At 44.9% G+C, this 13,894-nt stretch overlaps 1 protein-coding gene across 1 annotated transcript in view; it reads right to left on the bottom strand.

Moving 5' to 3' along the window:
- The window catches only part of LOC146834892 (uncharacterized), a 47,243-nt gene extending 35,391 nt beyond the window's left edge, over positions 1–11,852 (bottom strand). The window contains exons 1-2 of the mRNA XM_085602493.1: positions 11,594–11,852; positions 5,427–5,467 (exon numbers count right to left, since the gene is read on the bottom strand). Coding sequence (XP_085458619.1) covers positions 5,427–5,467; positions 11,594–11,660 — 108 coding nt within the window. The 5' untranslated portion in view covers positions 11,661–11,852. The remainder of the gene's footprint in view (positions 1–5,426; positions 5,468–11,593) is intronic.
- Between the last annotated feature and the right edge of the window lie 2,042 nt (positions 11,853–13,894).

Below are 13,894 nucleotides of genomic sequence, written 5' to 3'. Positions count from 1 at the left end.
ACCAGATACTTAGACACATTTACCATTTTTAACCTCTCATTGCAGCCATCCTCTCATGCTACTTCTCAGAAAGCGAGGCACCATCTCAGTTTTCCTAAGAGCTTTCCTCTAACTAATGTACATAATAGTTTCAATGTACCTATTGTTTTTTAGGTTTGTTCAGCTTGGTCTATCTTTATCGCTATTTCTACACATTTTAGAAGGGATAATTGTCCTTGGTCAAAGCTGCTTAGGCGAGGTCACTTACATTATCATTTAAATAAGTCATTCGGTCTAGTCAAGCTGATATAAATATTTTTGTTGGAAAAGGGCTTTGTGTAGTAAATGTTAAATCTATTCTGGGTTTGGCGATTTGAGCAAGGGTAAATAACTTTGCAATATTCACACATTCGATTACAGACGTTGATTTATCAAGAGTGTCCCACCCACAGGCACAATTATCAGGAACTGTTGTGCTCCAAATAAATCCGTTGGTGTCCTAAAAAAGCTACTAGGTTTTTTAGGTCGAGCATCAGCGCGCATGCACTGTTTGCAAGACCTGCTGTAATCACTCTACTGAGTGTTATTACAGCTGTTGCTTACCATTGGTTATAAACTCTAGTGCTCTTGTTTTCTGGCTCCTTATCGGCCGGTGCTCTTGACACATCACTTCCGTTTGTATGCGAGAAGCACCGGCCAACTACAGTTTCCTAACACTTTAGGTGTTTTTCTTTTTGTTTAGGGACTTTTGTTTTTAATAAGCGCTCCATTACAGCATCCGTAATGCTTGCATGCTAAGAACAACCCTCCCGCCTCCCAAACAGCATCGAGCAGTAATCGCCTTGGCTCCCCCTCCCACGTCCCAAACAGCATCAAGCAGCAATCGCTGTGGCTTTTGATTTATTTACTAGAGCACCGTAATGCTTGGCTGCAAAGAACACCCCTCCCACCTACCAAACATCATCCAGCAGCGATGCCGTGGCTGGTCTCACTTTCTTTATTGTCTATTTCCAAGCTCCAATGTCCCCCTCCCAATCAGTCATGGGGCTCCAGCAGAGCCAGGGGGACGGAGAAGGTGGTTTATGCTGCAGTCTGCCTCTGAGCAGGGGACACTGGTCTTAGCTTGCTCCTCGCAGCTGACCCCGCTGTGGGCTTGCTCGTCTCCGAGGAAATTTGCATGTATCAGCTCTTATTAGGAGCTCTGTTGATCAGCTGCTTTCACTGGCCTGTATTTTCAACCCGCTCCTTCCCCACCCCATCTCTGCTCTCCATCCCTCTACCCCCTCCCTTCCAATCACTAACTGGGCTCGTGCGTTCAGAACAAAGCCTTCAGAAACGCCTGTCATTGCAGTGTGAAAGGCCGGCAGCACAAGTCTCGCCGCTTCAGCCTTCTGACTAACTGTGGTCACTGCATTCTGCAAGTATTCAGGCTGGCACTATCTCCAGACGTATGGCATGGTGCCAAGTGATCCATGTGGAATGGCAGCTCACAGGCGACAGGAGGTCCAGGCCCAGCTTTCTCGTTCCTCTTCTGCTAACATTTGCTGCTGTGCTCTCGCCCCCTCTTTTGGCTCGTCACTCTCTTCTGCCTCGTCTCTCTCTTCTGCCATCCTAAAAGTGCACGAAATGGTTGGCACCAATACGATAGCGAGAGAAGGGCCATTGAGAATATTCCTACTTTACAATGGCCTAATAAGTAAATACAGAAATGGGCAAACCAAAAAATTAATAACACGTAAGGACACATGAAAGAGTATATTTGTTTTTTCCCCCGAATTGGTGTCTGGTTTGGCCAGAATGTGTAAACTTTACATTCACTTACCTGTAGTGGAACAGGTTCATTTTGCAATCAGCATTGAAGTGCACCAATGTAGCTATGAACATATGAATCAATACACCCTCTTGCCCCAAAGTGAAACCCACTTTCCTTTTCCCCCATGGTGTACGTAGATTTTCTAGCAAATTCTGGCTCAGGACCTAGCATTTACAGAGATGTTGTTTTTGTTTAGTGGCTTCTGGACTATAAGATGTACCAGAACACAGACTCTGATCGATGAACCTCTTATGTACTGCTCTCTGGTTTGTATAACCAGCCTTGATCGCTTGCACTGAATGTCAGCATATGTGTTCTCAGTCGGGTGCAGTTCAGACATTCACAGATGTCTTGAGCATCACACTGCAGTCTACAGAGCGCATTAGTTAATGAGAGGTCAGACTCTCGCTGCTGAATTGAGAGTGCAACCACCATAAGGTGTTGAAGTGGTTCGCCTCCTTTTTAGAGGGTAGAAATCAGGAGGTCTGGTCACCTCTATTCTCGGCCAGTATGCCACCCTCAAGTGTGGGTGTGCCACAGGGCTCTATCTTGAGCTCTGTACTTTTCAATCTATATATGGCCCCCGTGGCTACCCTGGCGGAAGAGAACGAGGTCACAATAATATCGTATGCCGACGACACTCAACTGCTGTTCAGCTGCAGGAAGGGAGAGGAGTTCAACGGGGAGAAGATCAACAAGTGCCTGAAAGAAACTTTTGCCTGATTCAAACATAACCATCTGAAATGTAACACAGATAAGTCTGAAATCATTTTCTTCAGCTCCCCCCACCCCCGTTGGGCGCCTGGAAACAACGGTGGCCCCAAGACATGTCTCCTCCCCAGGCTGCAGTCAGGACTGTAAAGAACCTGGGAGTAAAAATGGACGACGCCCTCTCTATGGTACCTCAGGTTCAGTCGGTAGCTGGGACTTGTTTCAGTCTCCTGAAGATGTTCCGGAGGTTTTTATTTTTGCTTCAAACCCCGCATAGAAGAACAGTCATTCAGGCCCTTATCATCTCCAGATTGGACTATGCCAATGTCCTTTATCTGGGCTTCCCGGAGTTTCTACTCAACTGACTGCAGGTGGTGCAGAACGCGGCAGCCAGGGCTGTTCTGAATCTCGGGCCCAGAGACCGGACCTCCCACCATAGAAAGAATCTGCACTGGCCACCTGTCCGCAGCAGAATTCGCTTTAAAGCTCTGGTCCTGGCTTTCAAGGCTCTGCATGGTATGGGAGCGTAGTACATCCGCAGAAGAGTCTCTTTTTACGTCCCTGGCAGATCCCTTAGATCTGCTCATCAACATCTTATGGTCACCCCTAAGTATCTCAGATCCCGCAACGGCAGTCGCTCTTTCCAAGTGCAAGTGGCTGGACTTTGAAACAAGCTGCCTCTTCCACTTAGGCAAGTCGCTAACCTGCTTGCGTTCAGGAAATAATTGAAAACCTGGCTGTTCCAACAAACAATATAACTGCTTCTCCTTTTTGGGTTCTCTCTCTCTTTCTCCCCGGCATCTGTTTTTTCTGTCTCAGCGCCGGGATACTCTATTGAGTAGCTGTGCGCTCTATAAATCTATTTTATCATAACATAACATAACATAACAGGACATCTTTACCAACGGCAGCAGTTGCTCCAGTAGGCAGAAGCATGGTGCCTCTGGCTGCTTCATCACAAGCCACAGCTAAGTTGTGATTCTTGGCATGTAGGACAGTCTGAGTGAGCTATTTCTTGGTTTTGAAGTTTATCGTTTTTTTCCCCCTACCTACTCACAGCTCTGCTATCAGGATGACCGCTCTAAGGGATCCCTAAGTTGCACCCTTAAATGTTCACTAATACTTTTGGTATTCTTAGCCTTGATGACTTAAGGCTCTTTAAGTTTTGATGAATGTCAGTGACCTTAATAGGTTTCTAACCTTGGCAGAAACATGTTGACACAATAAATAACAGTGACAGGGGCCCTAATCGCCCCTTAGTTCCTTCCATCTACCAATAGACAATTTTAACTCCTTTCCTGCCACACAAGTAGGAGACATAGAGTTCTTCTGAACTTCACTTTCTGTGATTTGTGATTAAGGAGGCAGTCATCCCTTGCTAGTTCATGGTGGTAACTTTAAAATGAACACAATGATGAAGCTTGCAACAGTGCGTGGGTGAGTTTGAGACAGCAGCTGAGCATCCTTCCACACATGAAAGCCCGCACAGAATATGGGCAGCAACTGAATAAGCTTCCACGTTTAAGAGTCAGAGTGTATTGTGTTGGAGGTTGGGTAAGTGTTAGTATGATATTAGTGATTGTATGTGCTTGTATTGGTGAGCAGGTGTATGCGTGGGGTGTGTTTGGTGCTGTAATTGTATCTTATGGTGTGTGTGCTAGTGTGAAGTTGGATAATGGTGTGTGTATGGAATTTAAATAATTTATTTAAATATGGATTGATGTTATTCTGAGTGCAATGGCCGTCTTTCTATTTATTTACTTTTGTAGCAATCGCTGAATGCTGTGCATTAGGCTTCACCCGTTTAAAGCTAAAGCACATTGTGCGGCAAATGCTATAAAAAGAAATACATTTTTCAAAAAGACGGGAGCCTTTACATCATAGTCAGCTTTCCCTTTCAACATGGGGGCTGCTCGCCTTTACTTTCTATTTATTTACTTTTCTAGCACTGACCACACAGCACGTTTTAGCTTTTAACATATAAGGTTAATGCGTGGCATACCGCAAAGGCTGCAAAAGCCTAAATTAAAATAAGCTCATACTTGTTAATGCTCCCTGTAATTTTATTCACTTTGAACATGGTGCCTGCAGCAGCCATTTCTACTGATATCCTTTAATAGCATTCAAGGCACGGTGCACTTTAGCTTCAAACATATTAAGTTAAAGGGCAGCGTCCCTCAAATGCTGCAAAATTCCCCCCCCACAAAATATGCGCTCTTGTGCCTTACACCACTGCATAATTCTATTCTGATATTAGGTCTCAAGGAAAGGGTGGAGTACCACAGGCTGTTACTTAGTGCCCCTGTGGAATTGTAAAGTATTGCATTCTTAATGCAAATATAAACAGATAAATTATAGTAGAGCATACATTTCCATTTGTTTTTAATCGAAGTTTAATTTTTGTTAGCTTGCATTTTAAAAATGCACACTTTTTGTTTATTTAGCTGTATTTCACAAACAAAAAAAAATAAATAAATAAGAATGGGGCATTTTTAAAAAGCAAGCTAACAAAATTCTACTTCCAATAAAAACAAATGAACACTTGTACTCAGCAGCAATCTTTCATTATAATTCAATTAAAGGTGCAGTACCTTATGGGGCTAATAGAGGTCCCTTTACAACTCCACAGGGACACCTAGTAACAGCCTCTAGTACTGCACGCTTTCCTTCTTTCGTGGAATTTCGTTTGCTATTACTTATGCTACTACTGGGATATTTTAAACAAAAAACATACAAACATAAGCATTTGCAATGCCAATAGCTCAAAGTTTTACTAATGCGAGACCTATTGCATTGCAAATGCTTGTTTTAACTGTTGTCGGCCAGACTTCACCTTTAAACTAAAAGAGAAATGAACTGCAGCAGGTAAGATGATTCACACAAGAGGACTGTCGTCAGGTTATTTTCAGAAAACAGACCTTACCAGTTTAGGTCTGTTGCGATGTGAATCCTTTATATGACCATCTGCCAAGACAAAAATCAAATGTTACACACAACATAAAGAACAGCAAGAATAAAACTACAATAAAATCAACTGAAACCACTTCCAGAATACATGCCTGTGAAAAGCCAAATTCAGTTCTACTGACATACCATTTAAAAAAAAAAATCAAATGCTTAGTGGCCTATTAGGATGGACCTGAGTCCGCCCGCCATCCTAGAGGGAATGGGACCGCCCGCCTGCCATGCAGCGGTCCCGCACTCCTAATGCAACCACCACCGCGGCGGTCTCATCCGGCATTTTAACATTGCGGCCGGTGTTGCTGGTAAAATGCCATGTTGTGCATTTCCATGCACAAAGTGGCATTCACCGCACAGTGCCTGCCACCTTGAGCATGGACATGTAGGGGGGTACCATAGGTACCCCCAAGGCACCGCCACCATATTTGAGCCCCAGCTCTGCCCGGCCAGCAATCGTTACGATTGCCGACTGGCGGAAAACCGGCAGACGGACATTCCGTCCGCCGCGACACCCACCGCCATGTAATTCACGTTACGATGGCGTGACGGTATCGTTACGCCATCGTAATCACATCGTCATTAGTTTGAATTCCAGTTTTTTGACAGAACAACTGATGACATTTGGTAATAAATGTTTCACTTATGGTCACATAGTTTGCCAATTAAATTATAAACATTTCTAAAGTAAAACTATTTATAAAGTTTAACTTGGTTAAAAGGGATTCTTAAGAGTTTTTTTTAATAAAATCTGAAATGGTTTCAATAAATCTAAAAGGTTATGATTTAGTCATTTAAAAAGGTTAGACACAGGCCATTGGGAGGCCTTTAAGGCATATATCCGTGGAAGTGTGATAGCGAAACATGCTGGTATACTACACGATATACGGCGCTCCTTGGAGTGTGTGGAGGCGACCCTTCGGGGGCTCTATTCCGGGGCCTCGGGGGGGGGGATGGTGGAGGATGGGTTACTTCTCCGCCGGGAAGCAATGGCGGAGTTTCGTGACCTCGCAGACCATGAGGTGCAGTTCCTCGGGAAGTATGCAAGGGCACGTCGGTACGGGGAGGGCAAATGCCCAGGCCGCACATTGGAGAGATTGCTGCAACCGCAACGGTGAAGTGACTACATATCAGAGCTAGTTCTACAGATGGGGGAGAAATTCTGGTGGAGCTGCTGCAATACTACACTCAGCTTTACACCACTAGTTACGTCGAGGAGGGTGGTGGTCTGGCGGACTATCTGTCTGAAATCGCCATGGTCTGGCTGTCCAACCCTCAGCAACAGTTCCTCAGCGAAGCGATCTCAGTAGAGGAGATTGTAGCCGCAATGGACTCTATGGATGGGTCGAAGTCTCCTGGCTCGGAGCACATTCTATAAGATTCACAAACACTTGCTTGCTCCACACCTGCTGGAGCTTTAGGCCGAGTCCCTGGAAACAGGCGCGCCCCCCCCACTTCTTATACTGCGTGAGGCAAACATGGTCCCGCTATTAAAACCCAGCAAGAACCCCCAATATTGTCAGTCTTACAGACCACTGCCCTTACTGAACTTTGACACTAAAATCCTGGTGAAGGTACTATCACGTAGATTGTCGATTCTTCTTGAAACATTATTTCCTCACTCCAGTCGGGGTTCGTGCCCCACCAATCTACCTCTATAAACTTGCGCACGCTGTTCTCCGTGGTCAACAGAATTTCCCCTGACGTGCCAGTAGCCGTGGCCCTGCTTGACGCAGCAAATGCCTTTGACTCCCTCGAGTGGCCTTTTCTGTGGGACAGCTTTGGAAACTCGATCTCCCTTGTGGCTTTACATCTCAAATACAGCTCCCCTATTCTCATCCAACTGTCTGCATCTGCGACAGTGGCTGACTTACTGCTCCAATTGCGCTGGCTAGGGGCACGAGATAGGGGTGACCACTCTCCCCGCCCTTATTTATTATGGCGATGGTTCCCATGGTCCGCCACCGGCAGAAGAAGCACATCTGGTGAAGGTTGCAGTTCGACACAGGTCCGCTGTTACTATCACTTTATGCAGATGACATCCTGCTCCGTCACCCTGCTACAAAAGTTAGCCCAGGGTTGCGAGAGATTCAGAGATTTGGACTGCTCTTGGGGTTCCACATCAAGTGGAACAAGTCCGAATAATTCCCACTGATGGAGGCAGCCCAGTGTATGTACTTCATGGTGAATCGCTGAAGGACCACATTGGACCCCTGCCCCACCACACCTATTCCAGAGGACTGCAACCCATCAGAGCCATGCTCTCATCCATTCTTAACGGCCACCTATTTTGTGACCTTTCCAGATGCTTAGAAACAATCAACAGTCCTCGCATTGCTAAAGAAATCCTCTGGGAACCCTTCAAGCTCGCCAACCACAGTCGGATCTCCCTGCTACCATTCCCAGATAAGATCTCAGACAAAAATCATCCACAGACACCTCACCAATACCTCAGTTTCCACAATTTCCTCGATACCAGTCAGTCTGGTTTCAGACCCAACCACAGTATGGAAAGTGCCATCATCACCGCCATGGATGACATATATGTCACTCTGAATGGAGAAGACACAGCATCCCTCACCCTTCTGGACCTCTCTGCAGCATTTAACATGGTATCCCATCCTTTCCTCATTCAGTGCCTACAAGATATCGTAATCCAAGCATAGGCCTTCTGACAAATCTGCTCCTACCTGACTGGAAGGACTCAGTCAGTCAGCCTGGCTCCGTACACCTAGGACACCTGTGACCTCAGCTGTTAAGATCCTTAAAGATCATCCCAGAGTCTGACACTCTTAAATACATACAAGATCCCTCTAGCCAACATCATCTGCTTTCATGATATCAATGTCCTCTCTATTGGCGATAACACACAACTTATTTGCTCTCATGGAGAAGAAGCACAGTACCCAGATCAAGTGCAATGCCTGGATGACTGAAATATGACAACTAACTGTCTGAAGTTGAACACTGATAAGACCACAATTGGTATTTTGGGAAAGAGCACTTCACCCTGGGACACTGCCTGGTGGACAACAAAGTTAGGACCAACGCCTACCCCCACCATGCAAGCCAAGAACATTGGGATCATCATCATCAACAGCACACTCAACATGACTGCTTAAGTCAACGCTGTCACCGTCTCATGCTTCCATATCATGAAGATGCTGAGAAAGACATTCAAAGGGCTCCCAATAAGCAACCGGTAATGCATGCCCTTGTGGCAAACAAGCTGGACTATGGGACCACTCTCGGTGCTGGTCACTAAAAGGCAGCAGACCATTCAGAACTCAGCAGTCATAATCACTCTCAGCCTCCCACACTGCACTCACATCCCACGACACCTGAAGGGCCTCCACCAGCTACCCAAACACAAATGAGCACAATTCAAATCCGTCACCCACACTTTCAAGGCACTACATAACACTGACCCAGCATACCTCAACAATTGCACCTGCTTTCACAAACCTCCCAGACACTTCCACTTGCCCAAACTCAGATTTGCCACCTCCCACACATATGAAACAAGCATTTGCAATGCAATAGGTCTCGTATTTAAGTGAGTTTGAGCTATTGACATTATAAATGACAATGCCTTTTATTTTTGTTTTCATTTTTAAAACATAAATAAAAGGCATTGTCATTTACAATGCCAAGAGCTTAAACTTGCGTAAATGCGAGACCTATTGCATTGAAAATGCTTGTTATACAGAAGCAAGCTAGAGGTGCACAATCACGTGATTCGCAAAGGCCAACACACTCCCACACCCCTCCCATCAGAAGGCGGGGCTCCTTACCAAAGAAAAGTAAAAAAAAAACAGGCACACACAGAGCAGCAGCTAGAAACTGGAATAGGGATATGTATCGGCCCGCTGAGAATGTGTGCGCATGCCACTGGTGTCGCGGACAGTTAGGGGGGGGAGATCGGGTAAAGGAAGGAATATTGCACGGTGTATAAAATAGGGCCATTACCAAGTGTGCATTGTAAATATTAAGAGCATAATTCCTTAATCCGGCACGTGCTACTTTATAACAGCTCGCCTAGGAAGCGTACAATAGCACGTCATAGGTCGTCAAACAGTTATATACACGTTATTAAATGCACACCGCTAAACGTGGCACGTAAAGGCATGGCTGCTGGTCATTAGACGTGCACTACATGTAAGCCTCCTTATAACGTTAAACATACAATGCCATGTCTTGTGTATTTTAAACAGAGAACAGAAACTGCAGCAAACACACGAGCAATACGTGGCGTCCACTGTTATAAATAAACACGTTTTACGTTTTACAGTGGAAGGCCTGCAGCCGCGTGCCCCGCGCTGCACTATCTGCTGTGTTGTGCCACGGAAAGTGTAAAACAATACACAGGGCTTGTGTTGACCCCGGAATAGCATGGGCCGGGAAAGCACTACCTGGGGAGTAGCAGGTTGATTACCCATACACCGGCTCCCTCTGCAGCCACCCAGTGCATACAATGAATGAGGGCATCAATTAAGGCAGGTCTGTCTGGGCACAAAGACCCCGTGGCTACAAATGCCATGTATGCCTCACCCCCCCCCCCCCCTTCCCCAACACGCACACTCCTTCCATGCCTAAGTGACTGACATGCAGAAGCAGCACCCCCGGTTACCGAACAAGGAAGCACTCTTGGGTAACCGGCTCATATCTGAGGTCAGTGGGAAATAAAATAATATACGTATAAAAACAGAACTGCATTTGTTGTGCAAAACCTCCCTGTACTGATAGAGAGCCCTCGCATTGAACGACAGCTGCCAGGATCTTTTTCTAAAAAAAAATTGCTAGATTAGTTAAATGGCTTTAGCTAACACGAGACAGGGATCACTGTGTGCAGGGAAGGCAAGGGGGAGGGGGCGGGGAGCAGCAGTCCCATGGAACCTCCTGTCGTTTCCCCCTAATTCTATTTTACTGTATTTTTTCATTTGAAAATTCCCAACGTTAGTTCTACTCTCCCTTTAATAAAGCGTGAAACGTAATTAGTGTATTGCTGGTGCTATACTTTTTTTTTTTTTTATGCGTTTTTAAATCAGCTCAACTGTAAGTGTTTAAACTCTTGTTCCCTGGTGGATAGGAAAATGATCGTTGTCCGCCGATTTCTCAGAGATCGCCTTCATTTAAAAACAAGCTGTCGCCATTGAGCAAAGGCAGACGCTTGTTTACACTGTGCTTTCACTTTAATGGGGAAAAAAGTGCCTACACTGAGTAATGAAGGAGACTGTGTAACGCCGCATGTAAAAGATCCAGTCCGGATGGGCCGTCCCAAAAGAGAGAGGGCGGTAACAAGGAGGGACTAAGAAGCCTCCTTTTCAATCGGAAATTAGCTTTTAGCATGGACGATGGCGCCAGCCAATCTAAATTTTGGGCAGGGCTTAAACTCCACTTCTGAAATATCCCCATTACAAGAAGCCTCGCAGAGCGAGCGAACAGCGCATGCACGCTGCAACACAGGTCTGCGAGACCTAAAAACGGATTCAGCGGTAGAGCTTTCACCTACATCATTCCTAAAGAGTGGAACGACTTGGCAGTATACATAAAAGTCTCCTCCTCACTTCTTGAATTCCACAAGAAGCTGAAGAGCTGGCTTTTTGAGTACTTCCACTACCGGGTGATAGTGTGCTTTTTACAAATCCACATAACATAATGTAGGAAGGAGGATTTTGCAAAATTGGGAATGACTGCAGGATACATACTAGAACATGTTGCAATTATCCAGATTATGAAGGTATTTAAACATAATGAGTTAAGATTTGGATACTCAGTATGGATAGCTGAGGTATGACAAAACCACTAACTTGCATGTCCATATTTATAATAGAAATTGAAACTATGTACTAGCATGCTCAATACTGTTAGGAGAAAAAAAACAAGACTAGCTAACAGTCATGGGAATTGCATGGGGCCAGCGAGCAGCTACGCTCATGTAAAGGGTATTTAACAAATAAATACACAATTCAAAAAAACCTTCCAGATTGGCACACGATGAAGAGTGGTGAGGTTAACTTGTATGGTTAAAGGTTGTTTAGTTGTGGTAACTACGTACTGAAAGGCAACGTGAGTGTTAACTCGATACATTAAAGAGTCTATATTCTGAAGACCAAGGAGCTTTAAACATACCTTGTCTCTCCTTCTCCAGCCACAAACGATTCAGCCTCCCCAGCTGCTTTTCCTGATTTCGGGCCATAATTACTCATTGGCAATGGAGGCGTCTCGCGTTGACAGTGAGCGATATAATGGTATAGCGTAGGGCGGCAATCAGGATAAGAAAATCGGAGTAAACACAAACATATCCATTCCTCGTTTATTTGTTTACAGAAATACAAATAAATGTGGCTGCCCCAATACAAATGAATCAACGAGCGCTCTAGTGTTAAAAAGAAAGTTGCCGGAAGTAAAAGTCAGGACCTAAGAACGAACATACGAACAGGGCGGCCATTTTTAAACGAGAGTATTTTACGATAATCAACAGTCGACATCTACAATATGACGCTTTTTCCCCCTGACAAGCAGATATTTCGAATTGACAATGTTACATTTTTTAATGTGATTACAGTGTATATTTTAAATCTTTCATATATGGAAACATGTCATATTGTTCCGACTGTACATTTTTTCATGAGCATCGGTGCACAATACTACTTGTAGCTCAATTCTTTCTGCAGGATTATCTGTTCAGTGCAAGCTGCTCGTAGTCTGTGTGTTTAATAAAAAAAAAATCCTACGGCTAGCTAGAGCCCTGAGGGTGTAAGGTACAACGATAGTTGTCGGGAGTATCGGGAGGGTTTTTCAGTCTATAAGCTATATCGCAAGAGTTCAACGCGGAAAGGCTGACTGTAACTAGTCGCTTTTGTAGGCTTTTCACTGTGACACATAGCAATAATTCGTATTGTGGTGAACGGCGTATCCTTATAACGTAGCACAGATAATCTCATTCAAGTGTATAAACATAGTTTATGCCATTTAATTGGCCAGGCAATACTAGGACAGCTGTGGAACCTGCTTTTATTTTAGCTGCGCTGCAAATAGTCCCTTGAATATTTTTTATCAAATGTTGGCAACTATGTTTTTGTCGTGTTTTAATGTATAGGAGACCAAACTCTCTCTAACAATAACCAATTTCTTGCTTTCTTCCATTTTGAATATAACGTTGTAATGTGCCATGTTATCACTGCTACTTTAGTTTTCTTGCTGTAATAAACAATTGTAAGTTTTGTAGGAAAAGACTTAGGGGCTTATTTACAATTCTATGTCAGGAACAGAGGCTTCAGATTATAATGTCTCTCCATCACTGTCTATTATCAATTTTACACAGAATTCAATCAAGTTTAATATCAAAAATAGAAAACTACATTTCCAAACTGTTCATGAAGTCATCTTCAGACATCCAATCAGGCCATGCCCACGACGATGTAATCCTAGGATGCCACATTACATCTTCTTTCTTTGCTGCTCTGCACCAGAGATAATTGCCTTTTCACTATTCTTCATTGTATTTCTAACGTGCTGTTTCTTGTGTGCATTTTATGTATCGGCTGTGTTTTGCTCTTGTACGCAGCGTCATGGGCGTGTTACCGCTTATTTAGCACTCCACTGGGGTGAGTGGGAGGCGGGAAACGGAGCGTTCCAACGCTCTGACTTTATCCTCTTTTTAGCACGTTTCTCGCAGTGCGCGCCTGACACGCACCACAAGAAGCCCTACTGTATTGGGATTAAGGAGCCATGCTGCCTTGCAAGTAGAGAGCCGGCACTTCTGCATTTTGGTGTGCATAGCGAACGCTTCCCACGCTCTCGAGGGCAAGTGTAAACGTTTTACAGGCTTCGCTGAAGGGGCCAGTGTCATTTGATTTGCCTCCTTTGTGGTCGGCTTTTCCTGGTTTGGGGTTGACATCCCGCCCTGGTTTCTGCTTGTATCCTCTATTGCGCCTTCCCATAATATCTGCCTAAAATGGCAGGGCGCCAATTTGGTGATGACAGCTATCATCAGGACATGCAAGAGCATTTACTTCTGTTTGAGGAAAACTGGGTTGAGGCCCTTGATGCCCCAATAACACATTCAGCTAATAGAGCCCTAGCAGCTGCCCTTTAGCATTTCTCTAGCCACCGGTAGCATTATGCTTTCAGCACTACTGCCCCATCTACCCAGGTTCCAATAGACAATGACGCATCGCCCTCTGAATGGCTCCATAATGCGACCATGACACTTATTTCTCGCACCTTCTCATCAGATCACGCCTACACAGTGCATGACAGGTCTACTGAGGCCTCGTTTCCTTCCCCTTCCATGCCTTATGACCAGGATTCTGACCCTTCCTCTGCCCCTTCCTCAGACTATGACAGGGCGACTCCTCCACCCCAGAAACGCTCAGACACTCCGACACCTTAGCTGATTGGGCCCAAAGAGCATTAGGTATGCTGGGA

This window comes from Triturus cristatus, chromosome 4_2 (genome assembly GCF_964204655.1).
Source record: "Triturus cristatus chromosome 4_2, aTriCri1.1, whole genome shotgun sequence".
Taxonomy (NCBI): Eukaryota; Metazoa; Chordata; class Amphibia; order Caudata; family Salamandridae; genus Triturus; species Triturus cristatus.
This window is presented reverse-complemented; position numbering and strand designations above follow the sequence as displayed.